Source organism: Cyanistes caeruleus, chromosome 25 (genome assembly GCF_971803275.1).
Source record: "Cyanistes caeruleus chromosome 25, bCyaCae1.hap1.1, whole genome shotgun sequence".
NCBI classification, from domain to species: Eukaryota; Metazoa; Chordata; class Aves; order Passeriformes; family Paridae; genus Cyanistes; species Cyanistes caeruleus.
The window spans coordinates 5300632-5323565 of record NC_141725.1 but is presented as its reverse complement, the minus strand read 5'-3'; the positions used below and the strand labels follow the sequence as shown (position 1 = coordinate 5323565).

Sequence of the window (22934 nt, the reverse complement as noted above, 5' to 3'; positions counted from 1 at the left end):
CCACATGGGATGCATTAACTGGAGAGGAACCTTCACCCTGCTGGGAAAAGGCTCTGGATTAACCTGACCTTCAGCACCCAGTGTGACCAGGAAGAGCCGAGGAAACGTGGGATGCAGCGGCTGCGCAATCCCCTCTTGCAGGCTGGTGAGGACACGCTGGGACATTTCATCATCGCTCGCTCAGGATCAAACCAGTGCTCCCAAAATCCCTCTTTTATGGCCCTTGCCGGGCTGTAAATCTCCAGCTTCCACTGCTGGCGCCTTTGGGGGAAAACATCCGGCTCCAGCAAACTTCGATGCTCTCGGAGTGCGTCACTCCTGGATACGGGGCTCGCGCCCACGGGCAGAAAATCCATTGCAAAAGCAGAACCTCGGGATTTCGGGGTTTCTGCCAGGTCTTGCTCAATGTCACCAGAGAGGTCGGGGCCTCTTCCTGCACCCAGACATTCCAAGGGCTCCATCTCGGCTCTGGATCAGCACATTTGGCACCCTGGGCACGGTGGAGGGGGCTGGTGGCTGATGTGGACACCGAGATGTCCGGAGGGGAGGGAATGGTTGGGGTTCTGCACTTTTGTCCTCCTGGGGTGATGCTCCTTCTCCTTTCCTCCCTGGATTTGGGAGGCTGGAGGGTTGCAGTCACCCCGGCTGATAAAATCCCTGGGAGAGGGATCACAGCAGGCTTGGGGCTCTGGGAATTCCCTGTGGGAAGGTGCTCCAGGAGCCGAGTTCATCCCTGCCCAGCTGCTGGAGGGATGGGAAATGTCCCACTGGGGGTGCCCAGATCCGCACGGGATGAAGCCCCGGAGATAAAGCTGAGGTTTCCCTGTGAGCCGCACCTGGGATTTCCTTCCAAGGTGGATGCTGTGGGAAGGGAAAACCAGTGAAATGGGGAGGGGATCTGGGGGGCTCCGTCCTGCAGAGCAGGGCCGGGACAATCCCCTCCGTGTGCCCCTGCTCATCCTCACAAAACTTCTCCCTTCCCGTGGTTCAGGGTGAAACACTCGGTCTCGGCTTTGCCTCGGGCAACCTGGTGAGAAACGGGGTGAGAAAAGCCGTGGCAAGGCTGGAGGCGAGCCCCGAGGGGGAGCGGGGGATAAAAGCCGTAAATCAGGGGATTAGCGCACGTTCAGCCCTGGCTGGAGCACAGCTGAGCTCCAGGAGCTCGGATCAACTTCAGGACATCGGGAACGGCCTCGCCTGCCCCGGGGGGACCTGCCCGTTTCCTCACGCCACCGGCAGCTTCTCATCCCTCCGCTCCAAGCACCCCTGAGGAGAAGCCGGGAGAAGAGCGGTGCTGGGGCTCGTTCCCGCTGTGGATTTGCACGGTGCTGCCCGCTGGATCCGAGCCACCACCGGGCGCTCCCGGCTCCATCCCCGCTGCCTCCCTTCGGGATGACGTAACCCCGGCCACGGTTGCCTCAGAAGGATCCAGGCTCGGGATGAAGCCATCCCTCGGCCTCACCTGGCCGCTGGGATAAGATCCAGTGCGGATCCTCCGGCCACGAGCCCGAGCTGCCGCCTCCCCAGCCCGTCCCTGATCCGCTGGGATTTTGGGAAGGAGCGGATCAGCCCCGCTCGATGGCGGCCACCCGACCCGCGAGGTGCCTGAGGATGCGGGGATGGGAAATCCGTGCTTGGGATGCTGCCCGCAGCGCTCCTGCCTCGCACATCATCATCAATCATCATCATCATCATCCCCTCTCCATCGCCCCTCCGCCACCGCCGCGGGGTGGAGGTGAGAGGGATTCCCCGAGCCCTGCCCTCCGTGGGGAAAACGGGAGGTAGAAGGGAAATGTTTGTGTGTGAAAAGGAGCATTCCCTGTTTTTTATCTCCGCAGCTGCAAACCAGCCTGAACATCCCCCGGCTCCAGCACTGGAAATCCCAGGCGAGAGGAGAGATTCCTGCCGGGAGCTCTCCGGCGTCACTCTCCGGGGAGGGGGGACGGAGGGCGGGCAAAGTTCGCTCCTATAAAGTCAGGTCTGGTCCTCTTCATTCATTCCCCTGGCAGCACCGCCGGCAGCAGCAGCTCCGGCCTCTGCACAAGGATTGGGAGCAAACCCTGCCCCGGACCCGCCGGGTTCCTGCGGGATGCTGAGGCCGGCGATGCCGAGCGGGGCCGCCCTCACCTGCCTGCAGCTCCTGCTGCTCCTCTCGGCCGTGGATTCCCGGCCCCACACGAGGCACCAGGACAGGTTCCAGCTGGAAGCCGTCAAAAAGGAGATCCTGGAGCGGCTGGGAATGTCGGCTCCCCCCGTCCCCCGCCGCCCGCTGGACCAGGAGAGCATCCAGAGAGCGCAGCGGCTCTACCAGCTGAAAGTGGCGGAGCTGGCGGGGAACCGGAGCCGGGAGGGGGAGGAAGAGGAGGAAGCCGTGTCCGGGACCCGGCGGCTGCACCGCCTGACCCCCACCTGTAAGTGTCCGTGGCTCCGTGCCACCCCCCGAGCCTCATCCCCCCGGGACACCCGTTTGTCGCAGCGTGTCCCGCACTCGGGAATGTCACCCCGCTGCCCGGGGACATGACCGGGCATGCTCATCCTTATCCTGCTCCTTCCTTTGCCCTGGAAGTGGGGAGGAGTCACCGCTTTTTGCTTAAAACCACGGAAAATCGGGGGTTGGGATGAGAGCTTTGCCCAGCGGCAGCTCGGGGGCTCGGAGTGGGGCTGGAGGGGTTTGGGGGGGAGCGGAAGGAGGAAGGGAGGTGCCATCCCTCGAGCCCCAGCTTGAGCTCCGGTCCGGGGGTTTATCTGCATCTGCGGGGATTTAGGGAAATCATTTAGGGAATGAACGCGTTTCCCCTCCTGCTGCTTGGGCTGGGATGGGACGGTCGGGGGTGCTCTGAGGGGTCCTGGGGCGCTCCTGTGGCACCAGCAAAGCTGAGACCCTCCAGCCTGGGGGTCCCTGGAGATGACGGCTCTGAGGACGAGCAGAGCAAAGGATTTCCAGCATCCCTCAGGCCGTGGGTGATTCCCCGGGAGCGGGGGCTTGGCAGGAGCTGATCCCGAGCCCGGGCTGGCGGGGAATTGCTCTCACACGAGCTGTCCCCTCTGTCCCCGCAGTGTTGCGCTGGCTGGACACCCCCGAGGGACATCAGGACCCTGAAGGACACCGGGACTCGCCGGGACACCGGGAGCCCCGCGGTCCCCACCGGTACCACCTCCTGCTGTCCCGCACCGCGGATTTCCACCGGCAGCTCCGGGTGCTGCAGGCGGAGCTGAAACTCTTCAAGCAGCCGCTGTCCCCTCCCGGCGCCTCGGTGCCACCTCGGGTCACCATCTACACCCTGCGGGGGGCTGAGGGGACCCCCCAGCTCCTGCTGAGCCGAGAGCTGGACCGGGATTCCCGGAGCCTGGAGCTGACAGGAGCCATCCAGCCCTGGCTGGCCGGGCCCGAGGCCACGCTGCGCCTGCGGTTGGATTTCAGCGCAGACGTCTCGGCCGCCCTGGACACCTCCGGGGGGGAAACGCTGGTGCTGGAGGTGGAAACCCAGGAGAAACCGGCTCGGGCGGCCAGGAGAGCTCGGGGGCTGGAGGAGGAGTGCGGGAAGAGCGATGGGAGGTGCTGCCTGAAGTCGCTGAAGGTCTCCTTCCAGGACATCGGCTGGTCGGACTGGGTCATCGCCCCCAGCAGCTACCACATGAGGTTCTGCGAGGGTTCCTGCCCGCACAACTACAAACCGGCCAGCATGCACGCCCAGATCAAATCCCGAGTGCATTCCCTGTCCAAGGCCACCCCCCCGCCCTGCTGCGTCCCCGCCGGCTACGACCCCATGGTGCTGATGCACCTGGACAGCGAGGGCAGGCTGGTGTCCAGCCTCTTCGAGGACATGCTGGTCACCAGGTGCCACTGCGCCTGACGGCAGCGCTGACAGCCCCAGCCGGGATGGGGCAAAGCCATCCCGGCTCCCGGCAGCTCCAGCACCCCAAAATCCAGATCCTGCGGCACCAAGTGACTCCTGTGACAGTCCTGGGGACTCCAGCACCCCAAAATCCAGATCCTGCAGCACCAAGTGACTCCACACCAGCCCTGGATCCACCACTGAGCTCAGCCCTGGGGTCTCCAGCACCCCAAAATCCAGATCCTGCAGCACCAAGTGACTCCACACCAGCCCTGGATCCACCACTGAGCTCAGCCCTGGGGTCTCCAGCACCCCAAAATCCAGACCCTGCAGCACCACGTGCACCAGCCCTGGCTCTGCTGCTCAGTTCAGCCCTGGGACCTCCAGCTCTGCCACCCAGCTCAGCCCCAGCATCCCCAGTTGTGAACTCTCCCCCACAATAACTTATTCCCCTGCCTCTTTGATTTAAATCCGTATTTTATTGAGCAGGTGGATCCTTCCCACCCAAGAGGTCCCCGATGGGGGGTGGGTCCGTGCCCAGGCGTCCATATCCCACTCCAGACTTCTCTGCTCAGAGACTTATTTATGCAAGTTATTTATTTCTAACTTATTTTATTTTATAGCAAAATAACCTTTTTTAGGGGGTGAAGAGGAAGGGGGGTTTTGTGGTTTTCTATTTTAAATATTTCTATAAAATCAGAAGGATGTAATAATAATGAATAAAGTGATTGTAACGGGGATTCTGGGGGTCTCTGACTGTACCCCTGCTCCTCGGACCCTCAGCTCCCCTGGGATCTGACTCCACATGGATTTGCTGGTAAATCCTCACGGAATTTCCAGTGCCAGCATGTGAGTAATGCCCGGGCACTGCTCCCAGAGACCTTTGAGTTGTTTGCGTCCTTGGGAAGGCACAGCCCTGACCCCTGGGGGGGACACCCAGCCGGGAGGTGACCATTGCCCCATTTCCCAGCCCTGGAACCACCAAAAGGGACGGGGGAACCCCCCTTGGACCCCCAGGGACTCCCCATGGCTCAGTGGGATGGCTCTGCTGGTCACAGCTCCCTTCTGTCCCCTCTTCCAGTGTCACCTGGAAGTGTCCTGGGTCTCCTGGTGGGGACCTGGGCGTGGGGGAGGTGGAATTTGGGATCTCTGCTCTGGGGTGGGGGTTTGGGGACCAGGGACTGAGGGATTCAAGCTCTGGAGATGGCTCCTCTGGGGACAGGGACTTGAGGGACCTGGTTTTGGTCCCTTGGGACCCCCACTTTGGGGACACAGAGAGTTCCAGGGACTATCCCAGTGGGAAACCCCAGGGTTACCCACAGATCACGAGCTAGGTGAGTAATTCGAGATAATTAAACCGTTTAATGGGGCGACAGTGAAACCTCCCAGGTGCTGAGGTGACACCCAGACAAGCCATGGGTGCCCTGTGTCCCCATGGCACCCAGCAGCTCGGGGTGCCACCAGGAGGATTAAAAAAAGGAGCATTTTTAGTTCCCCAAAGTGGCGGATTCAGCAGGAAAAGAGGGCGCAGGTGGCACCGGATGTCCCCAACCGCCAGCACGTCCCCAGGCGAGCTCACACCCGGCTCTCCATCGGTCCCAGAAGGGGAAGAGGAAGCCAGGGCCGTGGTCAGCCCCAGCTCCTCCGGCCGGCCCCAGGGACCCCGAGCGTGTCCCGGCCCCGAGGCTCCGGTGCCGGCGGATGCGGCGTCCCCGCGGTCGGTGGCCGCAGCCCGGGAGGAAATGTCAGCTCAGCCCTCACCCCGCTGTGAGAACTGGCGCTGTTCAAAAAATCCCCCTGCGAAGGCGTTCTCACGGGATGAGTGTGCGGGAAGCACGCGGGACCCCCACGGCTGTGGGGAATGTCCCCGTCCCCTCCGGGACAGGGCATCAGTGGGGGACAGAGAGCGTCCCCCCAGCCCTCCCAGTGTCCCCCCAGCCCCTCACTGGTCAGGAATGATGTAGATGTCCTCGGTGGGGCCCAGAGTGTTGGCGTAGATGGGCTGGTCCCCGGGGTCAGCCGCGCCCTCCAGAAAATAATCCTCATCCTCCAGAACCTGCGGGCTGGGGAGCAGGGGGGGCTCAGTGAGGAGGGAATGGCAGGGATGGGATCCATGGGATGGGATAATGGGATGGGATCCATGGGATGGGATGGGATCCCTGGGATGGGATGGGATGGGATCCATGGGATGGGATGGGATGGGATGGGATGGGATAATGGGATGGGATGGGATCCATGGGATGGGATAATGGGATGGGATCCATGGGATGGGATCCATGGATGGGATAATGGGATGGGATGGGATAATGGGATGGGATGGGATCCATGGGATGGGATAATGGGATGGGATCCATGGGATGGGATCCATGGATGGGATAATGGGATGGGATGGGATAATGGGATGGGATGGGATCCATGGGATGGGATAATGGGATGGGATCCATGGGATGGGATCCATGGATGGGATAATGGGATGGGATGGGATGGGATCCATGGGATGGGATGGGATCCCTGGGATGGGATGGGATGGGATGGGATGGGATCCATGGGATGGGATGGGATCCCTGGGATGGGATGGGATGGGATCCATGGGATGGGATGGGATGGGATCCATGGGATGGGATGGGATGGGATGGGATGGGATGGGATGGGATGGGATGGGATGGGATGGGATGGGATCCATGGGATGGGATGGGATGGGATGGGATGGGATCCATGGGATGGGATGGGATGGGATCCATGGGATGGGATCCATGGGATGGGATGGGATGGGATGGGATGGGATGGGATGGGATGGGATGGGATGGGATAATGGGATGGGATGGGGCAGGACACCGCATCAGGGCACAGCACAGCAGGGAGGGGACAGAACATTCCCGGAATGTCCATTCCCTGTGCCGAGCCTCACCTGTAGCGCTGCTCCTGCCATCCCGGTGCCCATCCCGGGGCCGTCCCGGGACACACGAAGACGTTCTCGTAGTCGGGGGCGTCAGTGACATCGGCGGTGCCGGCCCCGGTGTCCCGGCTGATGTAGCGGGGCTGCCGGAGGTTTCCGGGGGGATCCTCCTTCCCCCTTCCCACTGCGGCCACCGCGGCCGCCGCTCTCCTCCGCCGGTACCGAACGGCGGCGGCGGCGCCCAGAGCCGCCAGCACGGCCCCCGCAGCCCCGGCCAGCCCGGCCAGCAGCCCCGCACCGGGCCCGCACTCCCGGCCGTGGAAGTCGGTGATGTTGAAGTGATGCCGGTGGGAGGTGAGGCAGAGGCAGCGGATCCCCGGGCGGGCGCAGGGGGCCAGGACGGTGCCCAGCAGGTCACAGCGGCAGGACACGGACAGGGAGCTCAGCGTGGGCTGGAAGGCGGCGGGGGGCACTGCGGGGAGGGGGTTCCCCTCCAGCCGCAGGCTCCGCAGGGCCGTGGCGTTGGCGAAGAAGCCGCGGGGCAGCTCCCGCAGCCGGTTCTCCGCCAGGTCCAGCTCCTCCATCCTGGGCCCGAGGCGGGACCGGGGGCTCAGGGCCTCGATGCCGTTGTTCCTCAGCACCAGCCGGCGCTGCCGGTGGAACCGGCTCCAGTCCAGCTCGGCACATCCACGGCTCCGGTTGCTCAGGTCCAGGTCTTCGGAAGTGTCCGGCATCAAGGCCGAACAGGGAGCCACGGGGGTGACGGGGGTGACGGGGGTGACGGGGGTGACAGGGATCACGGGGGTGACGGGGGTGACAGGGATCACGGGGCGCAGCAGCAGCAGCAGCAGGGCCGCAGGGAGCCCCATGGTCCCTGCGCTGCACCGGGAGCCTGGTGGGAAGCAGGAATCAGGACCCCCATTGCCACCGGACCCCCCCTCTCGGTACAAACCAGAGCAGCCCAGCCTGGCCCCCGCCCCACTCCCGCTGCTCCAGGCCTGGGCAGCTCCTGGGGGTCCCAGCGGGGCATTTCCTGCCCCCCTTCCCCCTCCCAACCCCGGACTCGCCTGCGCTCCGGCCGCTGCTGCCTGGTGTGGGGAAGAGGAACAGGCGGGTCCGGCTGTCCCGTGTCACCCCGGGCAGGGCGTAGCCGCTCCCGGGGGGGTAGGGGGGCAGCACCCCCAAATCAGCACCGGCTGACCCCTGCCAGAGCCCCCGGTCCTTTCTTGGGGTGCTGAGCATCCCCCTGGCACTGGCTGAGTGCCCCGATGACCCCGGTGACCCGCGGGGTGGGGGGACACTCGCGTGTGCTCACAGACCCCCCCGGCAGCACAGGAACCCCCCCGAGGGGGAGGGGCTAGGTGGGAGCCGGGGGTCTCTGTGGTGTCCGTGTCCCCTGGCACGGTGGGTGTCCCCATCCCGGTGTCCCCTCCCCGTGGCTGCAGCTCAGTGTCCCGAGGGCACCGCGTTCCTGTCCGCTCCCCATGTCCAAACCCCTCTGGTGTCCATGTCCCTCCACGTCCACCCCCCGTGTCCCCCCGTGTCCCCCCCCGTGTCCCCCCCCGTGTCACACCGTGTCCGTGTCCGCCCCCTGGTGTCCGATTCCTTCGTGGTTACCTGCTCACATCCCCGTCCGTGTGTCCCCCCCGCGTCCGTGTCCGTGTCCACCCCGCTGTGCCCATGTCCACCTGCCACATCCGTGTCCCTCTGTGTCCCGTGGTCACCCCCCCGTCATGTCCATCCTCCCAAATCCGCGTCCCTCCGTGTCCATCCCGGCTCCATCCCCTCGTGTCACTGCCCCTTTAAGTCCACCCCATCGCGTCCGTGTCCACCCTGTCACATCCGCGTCCCTCTGTGTCCCCCGTGTCCCCCTGTGCCCCCCTCCCACGCCCACCCCTTCATGTCCGTGTCCACCCTTTCGTGCCCGTGTCCCTCCGTGCCCACCCCCTGGCGTCCGTGTCCCCCCCGCCGCGAATCCACGCTCTGTATCCTCCGTGCCCACCCCCCCGTGTCCCCCCGTGACCTCCGGGTCTGTGTCCCCTCGTGTCACTGCCCCTTTAACTCCTGCCCACCATCCCCCGCGTGTCCCCGTCCCTGATGCCCACTCCCCCCGTGTCCTTGCCCCTCCATGCCCACCCCCCTCGGGTGCGTCCCCCGTGTCCGTGCCCACTCCTCGCTTCCGTGTCCCCGCGCCCCCCGCGCCCACCCCCTCGGCTCCGCGTCCACCCTGCCACATCCGCGTCCCTCTGTGCCCCCTGTGCCCACCCCGTGGTGCCCGCGACCCTCCCCGCGTCCCCCTCCCCGCGACCCCCCCTCCCTGCCTCCCTCCCTGCTCGGTGCGGACCCCACCACCTCCCCCCGCCGCCATCGCCCCTTTAAGCGCGGCGCGCGGCGCGGGGGGGGTGGTGGCGGCGCTGCCGGAACAGCCGCGCGGGGGGGGCGCGGCGGTTTCAAGCTCCCCCTCGGGCGCGCGGCCGCAGCCGGCGGGGCCGGGCCGGGCCGGGCCGGGATGGCGGCGGGGGCGGCGGGGGCGGCGGGGGCCGCGCGGGGCCGGGCCCGGGGCCGCTGACAGCCGCCGCCGCGCCATGTACGCCAAGGGCAAGGGCTCCGGCGTGCCCTCGGACGGCCAGGCCCGCGAGAAGTGAGTGCGGCGCCGGGCGGCGGCGGGGGACGGCCGGGGCGCGGAAGTTTTTGCCGGGGCGGGCGCCGGGGGAGCGGGGACGGAGCGGGAAGGAAGGGGGGGTGGGGGGTGAGATCGGGAAAAGCGGGGGGAGATCGGGGGGCGGGCGGACCCCCCGGCCCCGCCCCGCCGGGGAGCACCGGCAGCCGCGGGGCAGCGGGAGCTGGCGGGGGTCAGCCGGGCACCGGGAGCCGGGATGAGCCCCCCGGTCTGCGGCATCCCCCGGGCCGCCGGGAGTCGGGATGAGCCCCCCGATCCGTGGCATCCCCCGGGGCGCCGGGAGTCGGGATGATCCCCCTGGTCCGTGTTATCCCCCGGGGCACCGGGAGCTGCGGGGGCATCGGGAACCGGATGATTCCCCCCGGTCTGTGCCATTCCCCGGGGTACCGGGAACCGGGATGATCCCCCCCGGTCCGTGACTTCCCGGGCCACCGGGACCTGGGATGATCCCCCTCGGTCCGTGGCATCCCCCGGGGCACCGGGAGCCGCGGTCACGCCGTGGCTAACGGGAGCCGGGATGTGCCCCCCGGGTATTGCCGCATCTTGGGGCACCGGGAGCTGCGGGAGCACCTGGACCCGGGATGATCCCCGCGGTGTGCGGCATCCCCGGGGGCACCGGCAGCCGGGATGCCCCTTCCCCGACCGTGCCACCCCCCGGGGCACCGGGACCCGGCATGATCCCCCTGCTCCGTGCCATCCGCCGGGGTACCGGGAACCGCGAGCGCCCCGTGACTGCCGTGAACTGGGCTGTGCCCCCCGGTCTCTGCCATCCCCCGGGGCACCGGGAGCCGGGGTGATCCCCCCGGGCATCGCCATCCCCCGGGCTACCGTGACCCGCGGTGGCACCGGGGCTGCCGGAGCCGCGATGTGCCCGGTGCGCGGCATCCCTGAGGGCACCGGGAGCCCTCCCCGGCCGTGCCATCGGGCACCGGAATGGCACCGGGGCTGCTGATGCTCCCCCGCCCCTGCCACCCCCGGTCCCCGGGAGCGTGACCCGCCGTTCCCGGCTGTCCCTGTCCTGCTGTGTCCCAGCGCCCGAGGCCACCGCGGTCCCCGGGGCAGCTGCTGGGGCCGGGGGGCTGCGCCCACCGCGCTCCCCGCAGAGCTGGACCCTCCCCGTGGGGGCCCCGCAGGTCCCGTTCGTGCTCCCGGGAGGGGCTGGAGCACCGGGGTTCGGTGAGTGTCACCTGCCGGGGGACAGCCGCGCTGGCACTGACCCCTGGGCCACATCCCGTGTGTGGTGTCACCTGTCCCGGAGCCACCCCGGCGCTGGGAGCGCGGAGCGCGCGCGGTGGCCCCGCCGGGAGTCACCCGGTGTCACCCGCGGGACCAGCGGGGTCCCTCGCAGGGAGGTGACATCGAACCTCCTTCATTAATTCTGCACTAATTGCTCCGTCCTGGCTGTTTCCCCGTGTCCCTCGGGGTCTGTCCGTTGGGTGGGGGTGTCACCGTGGGGGTGGCAGCTCCCTGACGCTGTCGCTGTCCCCGTCCTGTCCCCCCACCAGGCTGGCGCTCTACGTCTACGAGTACCTGCTGCACGTGGGGGCCCAGAAATCCGCCCAGACCTTCCTGTCGGAGGTAAAGGGGGGGAGGGCGGCACCCTCGGACCCCCCATCCCAGCCCTGGGGGGGTCCTGGAGCCCCACCCCCGGTTGGGGGCTGCTGACCCCCCCTCCCCTCCCCGCAGATCCGATGGGAGAAGAACATCACGCTGGGGGAGCCCCCCGGCTTCCTGCACTCCTGGTGGTGGTGAGTGGGGGTCTGGGGGGGTTGGAAAGGGGGGAACCCCCCACCCATTATCCTGGGAGAGGGCCTGGGAGCTGCCCCCCCCCCCCCAATTCTGCCCCCACGTCACCTCGTACCCCATAAACCTAAACCCGTCCCTCTGCTTTTCCCATCAGCGATTTGGGGGCCCCCCCTTTCCCTCCCATCGCGGCCCCCCCGCCCGGCTCCTCCAGATGGATCCAATTTGGCACCAAGGGTGGAGCTTGGGGGGGCTCCCAGCCCCGGGGCTGGACCCCCGCACTGGGGGGGCCCCAGCAGAGCCCCCCGAGGGGGGCGATGGGGATGTGGGGGGCACCCGTGGTGATGGGGGGGGGCCTGGGGGGGGTCAGTGAATGATCAGTTGGTGATTTTGGGGGGGGGGGACACACACAGTGAGGGGGGGGCTCAGCTGGCACCCAGCCAGCACCCCCCAAACCTGGGGCGGGGGGGGCACCCACAAACAGACTCGGCCCCTCTGCTGTCCCCCAGCCAGGGCGGGGGGGCGCGGGCAGGGGACCCCTCCCCACATCCCGCTCCGGGATGCTGCAGCCTGATGTAAAGTCCCAGGAATTTGGGCTCCGGCCGTAGCGACCGTTTCCAGGGAAAACAGCGGCAGCGCCGGAGCCGGGAGGCCCCCGCCGAGGGGGGGGGGACACGGCCGCGGCCCCCCCGCCCCATCGGTGACACCGAGCCGAGGGGCTCGGGGGGGACACGGGGGTGCAAAGTGGGGAGGGGTCCTCACCCCCTCCCGTTCTCCAGCGTTTTCTGGGATCTGTACTGTGCCGCTCCGGACCGCCGCGAGACCTGCGAGCATTCCAGCGAGGCCAAAGCCTTCCATGACTACGTGAGTGCCTCGGGATGGGGAGGGGGGGTCCCCGCTGCGCCCCCCTGCCCGCCCCCGGGCCCCCCCCGCCGGGGATCTGGGGGTGACCTATTTCACAGGGCGGCGGCGGGGGAGGGGTTAATCCCTGGGGGCCTGGCTCAGTGCCCCCTCCCCCCCCCCCAGCCCCCGGGGACCCCGCTGTGCCCATCCCCCACTGTCACCCCCCCCAGGGGACAGGGACCCCCCCATTTCCCACGCCGTGGGCTCGGTACCGGGGTCTCGCTGCCCCTGCGGGGGTGTCACCCTGTCCCCCCCACCCCCCCCGGGGTGTCCTGGGGGTCACGGCAGGATTGGGGCTCCCCCCAACACTGAGGGGACCCCCCAGAACAGCTCTGGGGGTTTGATCATTGGCACAGAGTCACAGCCCCCGGTGCTCCCGGTGTTCCCAGCATTCCCGGTGTTCCCGGTATTCCCGGTGTTCCCGGTGTTCCCGGTATTCCCGGTGTTCCCGGTGTTCCCGGTGTTCCCGGCATTCTTGATATTCCTAGTGTTCCCGGTGTTCCCGGTATTCCCAGTGTTCCCGGTGTTCCCGGTATTCCCGGTGTTCCCGGTATTCCCGATATTCCCGGTGTTGTGTTCCCGGTGTTCCCGGTGTTCCCGGCATTCCCGGTGTTCCCGGTATTCCCGATATTCCCGGTGTTGTGTTCCCGGTGTTCCCGGTGTTCCCGGTATTCCCGGTGTTCCCGGTGTTCCCATTCCCGGTGTTCCCAGCATTCCCGGTGTTCCCGGTATTCCCGGTATTCCCGGTATTCCCGGTGTTCCCGGTGTTCCCAGCATTCCCGGTATTCCCGGTATTCCCGGTGTTCCCGGTGTTGTGTTCCCGGTGTTCCCGGTATTCCCGGTATTCCCGGTATTCCCGGTATTCCCGGTATTCCCGGTGTTCCCGGTGTTGTGTTCCCGGTATTCCCGGTATTCCCGGTGTTCCCGGTGTTGTGTTCCCGGTATTCCCGGTGTTCCCGGTGTTGTGTTCCCGGTGTTCCCAGCATTCCCAGCATTCCCGGTGTTCCCGGTGTGTCCCTGTGCCAGGGCCCAGGCGCTGGGGGGGTGCCGGGGCTGGGGGGGCACCGAGCCCTGGGATGGGGAGGGGTCCCTGGGATGCTGCGGGATGCAGGACAGTGCAGGATCCGCGTCCCGCAGGGTGCCCTGGGGTGCCCTGGGGTGCCCTGGGGTGCCGTGGGGTGCAGGATGGTGCCGTGGGGTGCAGGAAGATGCCGTGGGGTGCTGTGGGGTGCTGTGGGGTGCAGGGTGATGCTGTGGGGTGCATGGTGATGCTGTGGGGTGCAGGATGGTGCTATGGGGTGCAGGATGGTGCAGTGGGGAGCAGGGTGATGCTGTGGGGTGCTGTGGGGTGCAGGATGGTGCAGTGGGGTGCCCTGGGGTGCAGGATGATGCTGTGGGGTGCAGGGTGATGCCGTGGGGTGCAGGATGATGCCGTGGGGTGCCGTGGGGTGCTGTGGGGTGCAGGGTGATGCTGTGGGGTGCCGTGGGGTGCTGTGGGGTGCTGTGGGGTGCAGGATGATGCTGTGGGGTGCAGGGTGATGCTGTGGGGTGCTGTGGGGTGCTGTGGGGTGCAGGGTGATGCTGTGGGGTGCAGGATGATGCAGGGCCCACAGCCCCACAGGATGCAGGGTTCTGTGGGATGCAGGATGCTCTGGGATGATTCCGGATGCTCTGGGATGATTTAGGATCCCCTGGGATCGTTTGGGATCCCCTGGGATGATTTCAGATCCCCTGGGATGGTTTGGGATCCCCTGGGATGGTTTGGGATCTCCCGGGATGGTTTAGGATCCCCTGGGATGGTTTGGGATCCCCCGGGATGGTTTCAGATCCCCCGGGATGGTTTGGGATCCCCTGGGATGGTTTGGGATCCCCTGGGATGGTTTAGGATCCCCTGGGATGGTTTGGGATGCTCTGGGATGGTTTGGGATCCCCCGGGATGGTTTGGGATCTCCCGGGATGGTGCAGGAGGCCGCGGGCTCCGCGCTCCCGCAGGATTTGGGGTGCTGGGACGTGTCTGTGTGGCACCCGCGGTGACACGGGGGGGACACCGTGGGCTGGGGGACAACCCCTGGCCCCGTGGATTCGGAACCCTGCTACCCCCAGGAAGCCCCTCACCCCCGTGGGGTCCCGTGGGGGTCCCGTGGGGGTCCCGTGGGGGTCCCGGGGGGTCCCGTGGGGGTCCCGTGGGGGTCCTGGGGGGTCCCGGGGGGTCCCGTGGGGGTCCTGGGGAGGTCCCGGGGAGGTCTCGGGGGGTCCCGTGGGGGTCCCGGGGGGTCCCGTGGGGTCCCGAGGGGTCCCGTGGGGGTCCTGGGGGGTCCCGGGGGGTCCCGGGGGGTCCCGAGGGGCTGCGCTGGCGCCGCAGGGGTTGCAGCAGGACCCCCCCGCCGCCCCCGGCCCCCGGCGCTGCGCAGAGCTGATTTCCATGCTGGAATTAATGAGGCTGCCGGTGCGGTGACGGTGACGCCGGGGACATGGCGCGGGTCAGGCCACGTTGCCATGGCACTGCTGCCTGGCAGAGCTGGGGGGGGGGGAGCCCCACGGGCCCCCCCCGCACCCCCTGGGGTGCCCCACGCAGCCGTGACCCCATCCCAGTGCCCGGCTGGGCTGGGCTGAGCTGGGGGTCCCAGCACGGAGCCCCTCACCTTCCCACGGGTGCTGCTCCAGCAGCCCCCAGCCCACCCCCCCAGGGACATCGGGACCCCCGGGAGCATCCCGGTGACCCCAAAAAACCGGGGGGGTCCTGCCTGTGCACAGTGGTTGTGTGTGTGTGTGTGGGGGGGGGGGTATTGGCAGCAGCTGCCCCACAGAGGGGTCTGGGGTCCCCCCTGAGGTGAGGAGCCCCCAAACCTGCCCCCCCCCCCCCCACGTGTCCCCCCCCTCCAATTTTCTCCCTCCTGACCTTGAGCCCGCAGGAGGAGCCTCAGCTCCCCAACCTGTTGCCATGGCAACTCTGCTGTGCATCACCGGCAGATGGGGGGGACGAGGGGGCCCCCATTTGGTGCCTGCTCTGAGGGGGCAGCTCCGTCACCCCCACGAGGGACGGCGGGGACCCCGATCTGTCACCATCGCTGCCTCGGGGGGTCCCCAAGAGGGGGCACGGCCTGGGATCCCCCCCCCCCCAGGACCCCCATGGATCCCAGTTGCCCACCCCAAGGGGTGGAGACCCCATCTGAGGTGTCCCCCGTGCCCCGCGGGGTGTCCCCACGGCCATCCCTGTCCCCAAAGCAGCAGCAGCAGCAGCAGCGCCCTCCCGTCACCCTCCGAGCACAGCGGGACCCCCAACCCCGCCGGGCTGGCTTGGGGTGGGGGGCGCAGGGCCCCCCGAGTGGAGGGGGCGGCGCGGGGTCCCCCCCTTCTCGTCCTCCTCGCCTCCAAATTGAAACCAGTTGTGGCGCAGGGGCCGAGCCGGAAAAGCGGCGCATTCCTTCCCCCCGAACAGCTCCCCTCGGACGGGGCCGGCGGCGAGCGGGGCCAGAGCCCCCTGCCCGCGCCCCCTGCCCGCGCCCCCTGCCCGCTCCCCCCTGCCCGCTCCCCCTGCCCGCGCCCCCTGCCCGCTCCCCCCTGCCCGCTCCCCCCTGCCCGCGCCCCCTGCCCGCGCCCCCTGCCCGCTCCCCCTGCCCGCGCCCCCCTGTCCTGGTCCCTTCTGTCCTGCTCCCCCTGCCCGCGCCCCCGGCCCGCGCCCCCTGCCCGCTCCCCCTGCCCGCAACCCCTGCCTTGCTCCCCTCTGTCCTGCTCCCCCTGCCCGCGCCCCCTGCCCGCGCCCCCTGCCCGCGCCCCCTGCCCGCAACCCCTGCCCGCTCCCCTCTGTCCTGCTCCCCCTGCCCGCAACGCCTGCCCTGCTCCCTTCTGTCCTGCTCCCCCTGCCCGCGCCCCCTGCCCGCGCCCCCGGCCCGCGCCCCCTGCCCGCGCCCCCTGCCTGCAACCCCTGCCCGCGCCCCCTGCCCGCGCCCCCTGCCCGCGCCCCCTGCCCGCGCCCCCTGCCCGCGGGGGTCCCCCCGGCTCGGTGCCGGGGCTGGGGGTGACAATGGGGGTCTGGGGGCGGTGGGGACCCCCCCCACCCCCGGCCTCGCTCTGAGCTTTGTGTCCCCCCCGCAGAGCGCGGCGGCAGCGCCCAGCCCGGTGATGGGGACCCTGCCCCCCGGGGATGCCATGGCCGGGGGTCCCGTGCCCCCCGCCTTCTTCCAGGTACCGAGCCCCGCGCCCCGCCGGGGTCCTTCGCGTGTTTGGGGGGGCGGGGGGTGACACCCCCACCGCCCCACGGCCCTCCAGCAGCCCCCCCCGCCCCGTGAGGTCACAGCCCCCCTCCCAGGGGTCACCGCCCCCCCCCAAGCCCCCCGCCCATAATCTGTTGTGTTTCTCTCCAAGGCTCCTGCGGGTGCCCCCCCTCCGCCCCCCACCCCCGGGGTGCCCCTGCTGGGCCCGCACGGCCAGGTAAGGGTGGGCAGGGCCCCCCCAGCCCCCCGGCACGGCCCCGGGCCCCTCCCCGCGACCCCCCCAGGGTGACACCGACCCCCCCCTCAAACCCCGGCTGACCCCCAAACCCCCCCTCTCTTGCAGCCCTTCATGTCCCCCCGCTATCCCGGTGGTCCCCGGCCCCCGCTCCGGATGCCCAACCAGGTGAGGCTGCCGGGACCCCCCTCCCCACAAAAAGGGGGTGCAGACCTCCCCCCCCATCACCCTGACCTTGTGTTGCCCCCCCTGTTGCAGCCCCCCGTGGGTGTTCCCGGCTCCCAGCCGCTGCTGCCCAACGCCATGGACCCGGCTGCGCGCTCGCAGGGTGAGCTGTGGGTCCCTGCGCCCCTCCCCGTCACCCCCCCTGGACCCCAGGGTGGGTTTTGGGGGGCGCTGCGGGGGTCTCACACCTCCCCCTCCCCGGTTTGTGCAGGGCATCCCGGAATGGGGGGCCCGATGCAGCGCATGAACCCCCCCCGAGGCATGGCCGGGATGGGGCCACAGGTACTGGGGGTACTGGGGATACTGGGGGTACTGGGGATACTGGGGGTACTGGGGGTACTGGGGATACTGGGGATACTGGGGGTACTGGGGGTACTGGGGGTACTGGGGTATGGGGATGGGATACGGGGTGGAGACAGGAATTTGGGGATGGGATTTGGGATGGGGACAGGGATTTGGGGATGGGGACAGGGATTTGGGGATGGGATACAGGGTGGGGACAGGGATTTGGGGATGGGATACAGGGTGGGGACAGGAATTTGGGGATGGGATTTGGGATGGAGACAGGGATTTGGGGATGGGATTTGGGGATGGGGACAGGGATTTGGGGATGGGGACAGGGATTTGGGGATGGGATTTGGGGATGGGGACAGGGATTTGGGGATGGGATTTGGGGATGGGGACAGGGATTTGGGGATGGGATATGGGGATGGGGACAGGGATTTGGGGATGGGATACGGGGTGGGGACAGGGATTTGGGGATGGGGACAATGCCGGGGGTGTCCCAGCCCCGCTGACCCCCCCTCCTCTCCCGGCAGAGCTACGGCAGCGGGATGCGCCCCCCCCCCAGCTCGCTGGCTGGCCCTGGAATGCCCACCATGAACATGTAAGACCCCCCCCGTGCCCCCCCCATGACCCCCCCAGGGTGGGGGATCCTCGGGACCGGCAGGACCCCCCCTCACTGTCCCCGTTGCCTTCCAGGGGTCCTGGTGGCCGCGGGCCCTGGCCCAATCCCAACGCCAACTCTGTAAGTTTTGGGATGGGGTGGGGGGGGGGTAACACCTTGGGGGGGTCCCAAGGTCCCCCCCCCAGTCCTGACCCCTCTTTGTCCCCCCCAGATCGCCTACTCCTCCTCATCCCCTGGGAATTACGTGGTGAGTTTTGGGGGGCACTGTTGGTGTGGGGAGGGGGCTGCAGTCACCCTGTGACCCCCCCACCCCAAACCCACCCCCCCCTTTTTCCTTCCTCCTTTCCAGGGCCCTCCTGGGGGTGGCGGCCCCCCCGGCACCCCCATCCTGCCCAGCCCCGGAGGTGAGCGAGGGGAGGGGGTGAGTGGGATTTGGGGGGGGTGTGAGTGGGATTTGGGGGGGCGTCAGTGGGATTTGTGGGTGTCAGTGGGATTTGGGGGGGGTGTGAGTGGGATTTGGGGGTGTGAGTGGGATTTGGGGGGGTGTCAGTGGGATTTGGGGGGCTGTCAGTGGGATTTGGAGGGTATGAGTGGGATTTGGGGGTACGAGTGGGATTTGGGGTGTTGTGAATGGGATTTGGGGGGCTGTCAGTGGGATTTGTGAGTGTCAGTGGGATTTGGGGGTGTCAGTGGGATTTGGGGCTGTCAGTGGGGTTTGGGGGGCTGTCAGTCAGTGGGATTTGGGGGTGTCAGTGGGGTTTGGGGGGCTGTCAGTCAGTGGGATTTGGGGCTGTCAGTGGGGTTTGGGGGGCTGTCAGTCAGTGGGATTTGGGGGTGTCAGTGAGGTTTGTGAGTGTCAGTGGGATTTGGGGCTGTCAGTGGGATTTGGGGCTGTCAGTGGGGTTTGTGAGTGTCAGTGGGATTTGGGGGGCTGTCAGTCAGTGGGATTTGGGGCTGTCAGTGGGATTTGGGGCTGTCAGTGGGGTTTGGGGGGCTGTCAGTCAGTGGGATTTGAGGGGACCACCTCACCCCCCACTGTCCCCCCAGACTCCACCAACTCCAGCGAGAACATGTACACCATGATGAACCCCATCGGACCCGCGGGGAACCGGCCCAACGTGAGCCCCGGGCTGGGGAGCAGGGACTGGGGCCAGGGACTGGGGCCGGGGGGGATCCCCCCAACATTCCTTAACCCCTTCCTCACCCCCCCTTTTCCCCGCAGTTCCCGATGGGGCCCGGACCCGAGGGGCCCATGGGCGGGATGAGCGCGATGGAGCCGCACCACATGAACGGATCCTTAGGTGGGTGACACCCCCTTCGTCCCCTCCAGCACCCCCAAAATCCCAAATCCTGGGGGATATGAGCTCCACCTGGGGCTGCATGGGCTCGTGCAGCGGGAGGGAGGGGGGAACGGGTTCAGGGGACGAGCACGGATTTGGGGATGCACAGGGATTTGGGGGCTCACAGGGGATTTGGGGGCACACAGGGGGATTTGGGGGTTCACAGGGGGATTTGGGGGCACACAGGGGGATTTGGGGGCTCACAGGGGATTTGGGGGCACACAGGGGGATTTGGGGGCACACAGGGATTTGGGGGCTCACAGGGGATTTGGGGGCACACAGGGGATTTGGGGGTGCACAGGGGGATTTGGGGGCACACAGGGGATTTGGGGGCACACAGGGGGATTTGGGGGCACACAGGGGATTTGGGGGCTCACAGGGGATTTGGGGGCACACGGGATTTGGGGGCACACAGGGGGATTTGGGGGCACACAGGGGGATTTGGGGGCTCACAGGGGGATTTGGGGGTGCACAGGGGGATTTGGGGGCACACGGGATTTGGGGGCACACAGGGGGATTTGGGGGCACACAGGGGATTTGGGGGCTCACAGGGGATTTGGGGTCACACAGGGGATTTGGGGGCACACAGGGGATTTGGGGGTGCACAGGGGGATTTGGGGGCACACAGGGGATTTGGGGGCTCACAGGGGATTTGGGGTCACACAGGGGATTTGGGGGTGCACAGGGGGATTTGGGGAATGGATGGAATAATGGATACGTGGTTTGGGAAGGACACGTGGATTGGGGGGGTCACTAACACCCCACTGTCACCCTGGCAGGCTCCGGGGACATGGATGGGCTGCCAAAGGTGAGTTGGGGACCCTGGGACCCCCACGGTGCTGGGACCATTTATTGGGATCCCCCCATGTGCTGGGACCACCCCATTTACAGGGACCCCGTTTATTGCCCCCCACCCTGTACTGGGACCACCCCATTTATTTGGACCTCATTTATTGCCCCCCACCACATACAGAGACCCCATTTATTACCCCCAAACATGTACTGGGACCCCGTTTATTGCCCCCCACCATTTACAAGAACCCCATTTATTGCCCCCCACCCTGTACTGGGACCACCCCATTTATTTTGAGCCCATTTATTGCCCCCCACCACATACAGAGACCCCATTTATTGCCCCCCACCCTGTACTGGGACCACCCCATTTATTTTAAGCCCATTTATTACCCCCAACCATGTACTGGGACCCCATTTATTGCCCCCCACCATTTATTTGGACCCCATTTATTGCCCCCCACCCTGTACTGGGACCACCCCATTTATTTTGAGCCCATTTATTGCCCCCCACCACATACAGAGACCCCATTTATTGCCCCCCACCCTCTACTGGGACCACCCCATTTATTTTGAGCCCATTTATTACCCCCAACCCTGTACTGGGACCCCGTTTATTGCCCCCCACCATTTATTTGGACCCCGTTTATTGCCCCCCACCATTTATTTGGACCCCGTTTATTGCCCCCCACCCCCTACAGAGCCCCCATTTATTCCCCCCAACCCACCAGAACCCCCCAACAACCCCCACCCCCCCCATCAACTCTCTCCTCCCTTTCCTCCAGAGCTCCCCCAGTAATTTGGGGGCCCTGAGCAACCCCCCCGGGACCCCTCGCGACGACGCCGAGCTGAGCAGCAATTTCCTAAATCCCTTCCAAAGCGACAGCGTAAGGGACCCGGCGGGGACCCCCGCGGACCCCCGGGGGGGCAGGCGGCGAGGGCGGGGGGCCCGGGGGGGGCGCGGCAGCAGCAGCAGCAGCCGGGGTCGGGGGGGTTCAGCGATCAAACCCCAGTGGCGACCCCCCGAAATTGTGTCACCGGCGGCGGCGGCGGCGGCGGCGGCGGCGGCGGCAGCGGCAGCGGCAGCGGGGGGGTCGCTTTGGCCGAGCGAGGCGTGAAGGGTCCCCCCCCCCCACCGGGACCCCCCTCCTGTCACCCCGGGACCCCCTCCCCAGGGTCTAACGCCGCGGTGTCTCCGCTCTCTCTATAGTACTCGCCCAGCATGACAATGAGCGTGTGAGCCCCGCGCCGAGGCCGCCGACAGCCAGACGCCCTCTCTCACCCACCACCGAAAAAAAAAAACCACAAAAAAACAAAACAAAAATCAAAATATTTCATTAATTTTTAAAATAATCAGCCCCCCCCCCCCCCCCACCCCATTCCTCCGTCTTTTCACCCACCCAGCACCGCCCCGGTCCTTCCCCTTTCACCACCCCCTCCTCAAATTCTGAGTCACGCCCCTTCTTCATCCTCCCCCCCCCCCCCCCACCTTTTTGCCGTCCCACCCCTGCGACCCGCTCCTCAAATTTATATATATATATATATATAATTTTTTTTTTTTTTTTCCCCCTCCCGGATGAACACTAAAAAGGAGAGGAGAGAGAGAGGGAGGGGAAAAAAAAAAAAAAAAAAGAAAAAAAGAATTAATAATGATGATTAGAAATAAGTCACGTGACTTATTTGCTGTCCCCACATCCCCCCCCCCCCAGCATTGGGACCCCCCCCTCCCCCCCCCTTTTCCAGCACTGGGATCCTCCTTTCCCAGTCCTTCCCACCCCCCCTGAACTGGGGGTGCTCCCAGCACTGGTTTTGACCCCCCCAAAACTGCTGGGACCCCGTTTATTGCCCCCCCCCCCCCGCACTGGGATCGAACACCCAGCACTGGGGACCCCCCCCCCACATTCCCAGCCGCAGCCCCCCCTCCCCAGGGCGGGGTCTGTGCTGGGAGGGGGGGTCTGGCACTCTGGGGGTGCTGAGGGGGCATTTTTGGGGCGTTTTGCCCTCCCAGGTGGGGTGGCACCGAGCTCGGGGAGGGGGATTTTTGGGGGGGGGTTCATGGCATTGTGGCCCCCCCCTCCCTTCCATGGCAGGTGAATCCTCCCCAGTTTCGGGGGTCTGGGGGTGTAGGGGGGGCTTCACTGAGCTGTGCCCCCCCCACCCCAGGCTGGGTTCTCCCAGTGCCCCCCAACCACACCCTAAAACCGGGGGGGGGGGGCAAAACCAGCGCAGCCCCCCCAGTGTGGGTGCAGCCCCCCTCCCCTAAATCCAGGCTGGGAAAGGAGTGGGGGGGCCAAGCCGTGCCCCCCAATGGAGCACCCCCAGCCCCCCCAGTGCTGTTTGGGGCGGGTCCCAGTGCAGAGGAGCCCCCCCAGCCCCGTCTGTGTGCTCAGCCAGCACTGTGACCCCCGGCCCCCCCCGAGCGCCAGACCGGGGCCCCCCCCCGACCCCCAGGGACCACTTTTAATATGAAGGAATTTTTTTTTTAATTTTTTTTTTTGTTTCTTTTTTGTTGGTTTTTTTTTTGTTGTTGTTGTTTTTTTTGGTTTTTTTTTTTTTGTTTTTCTTTGCTGATTTTTTTTTTCCTCTTTTATAACAGAAAGGACCTCAAAGCCCCTCCTTTACCCCCCCCCCCAACCCCTCTCAAGAGCCCCCCCAAAATGCCGCCGCACACCCAGACCCCCCCTCCCCTGTACAGCCCCGCACCGGGGGGGCTCCCTTGTGTCCCCCCCAAATGGGGAGGCAACCCCCGACCCCCACAGGGGTGACCCCCCCCCCCCAAAATAGGCGTAGTCGTTCTGTGTAGGGACCCCCCCTCTCATTTCTAAACCTCTAGAATCCCCCTCCCCCCATTGCTTATCAAAACAAAAATGGGGGGGAAAATCCACCCCCCCCCAAAAAAAAATGAACAAAAAAAAAAAAAAAAAAGAAAAAAGAAAAAAATACAAAAAGAGCAAAAAAAAGAAAAAAAAGCATCCTAAAATGACAAAAAAACAAAAAACAAAAAAACAAAAAACACTCCACGACCCCCCCAACACCCCCCTCCCCCGCATCAATAAATGTAATTTGATTTTTTTTCAGAAGGCGGCGATATTTGGGTCTCGCTGGGGTTTGGGGGGGGGGGAACCCCCAAAACCAGGTGAGGGGACCCCAAAACCAGGGGAAA

General features: G+C 66.5%; 3 protein-coding genes across 5 annotated transcripts; 2 read left to right on the top strand and 1 right to left on the bottom strand.

Moving 5' to 3' along the window:
* Positions 1-1838: 1838 nt before the first annotated feature.
* On the top strand, positions 1839-4576 carry GDF15 (growth differentiation factor 15). Its single transcript, XM_086862971.1, has 2 exons — positions 1839-2411; positions 3058-4576. Exons 1-2 carry the CDS (start codon positions 2090-2092, stop codon positions 3852-3854), a joined length of 1119 nt encoding a protein of 372 aa, XP_086719097.1. The 5' UTR covers positions 1839-2089; the 3' UTR covers positions 3855-4576.
* A 602-nt stretch (positions 4577-5178) lies between these two features.
* On the bottom strand, positions 5179-7642 carry LOC147649373 (uncharacterized). The gene is made up of 2 exons (XM_086862972.1): positions 6745-7642; positions 5179-5899 (listed from the first exon to the last, which is right to left on the bottom strand). The coding sequence occupies exons 1-2, from the start codon at positions 7599-7601 to the stop codon at positions 5779-5781; spliced, it is 978 nt and encodes a 325-aa protein (XP_086719098.1). The 5' UTR covers positions 7602-7642; the 3' UTR covers positions 5179-5778.
* Positions 7643-9253: 1611 nt separating this feature from the next.
* SSBP4 (single stranded DNA binding protein 4) lies at positions 9254-21381 on the top strand. Of its 3 annotated transcripts, XM_086863106.1 has the most exons (18): positions 9254-9373; positions 10918-10990; positions 11099-11160; positions 11935-12019; positions 16154-16243; positions 16424-16489; positions 16616-16675; positions 16766-16835; positions 16944-17014; positions 17551-17618; positions 17714-17759; positions 17851-17886; positions 17989-18043; positions 18687-18757; positions 18862-18940; positions 19759-19787; positions 20557-20658; positions 20982-21381. In XM_086863106.1, exons 1-18 carry the CDS (start codon positions 9318-9320, stop codon positions 21009-21011), a joined length of 1149 nt encoding a protein of 382 aa, XP_086719232.1. In that variant the 5' UTR covers positions 9254-9317; the 3' UTR covers positions 21012-21381. The 3 variants fall into 3 exon arrangements, with proteins under 3 accessions (XP_086719232.1, XP_086719230.1, XP_086719231.1); XM_086863104.1 differs by lacking the exon at positions 16424-16489; XM_086863105.1 differs by lacking the exons at positions 9254-9373; positions 10918-10990; positions 11099-11160; positions 11935-12019; positions 16424-16489 and adding an exon at positions 14660-14888.
* The last annotated feature ends 1553 nt before the right edge of the window (positions 21382-22934 follow it).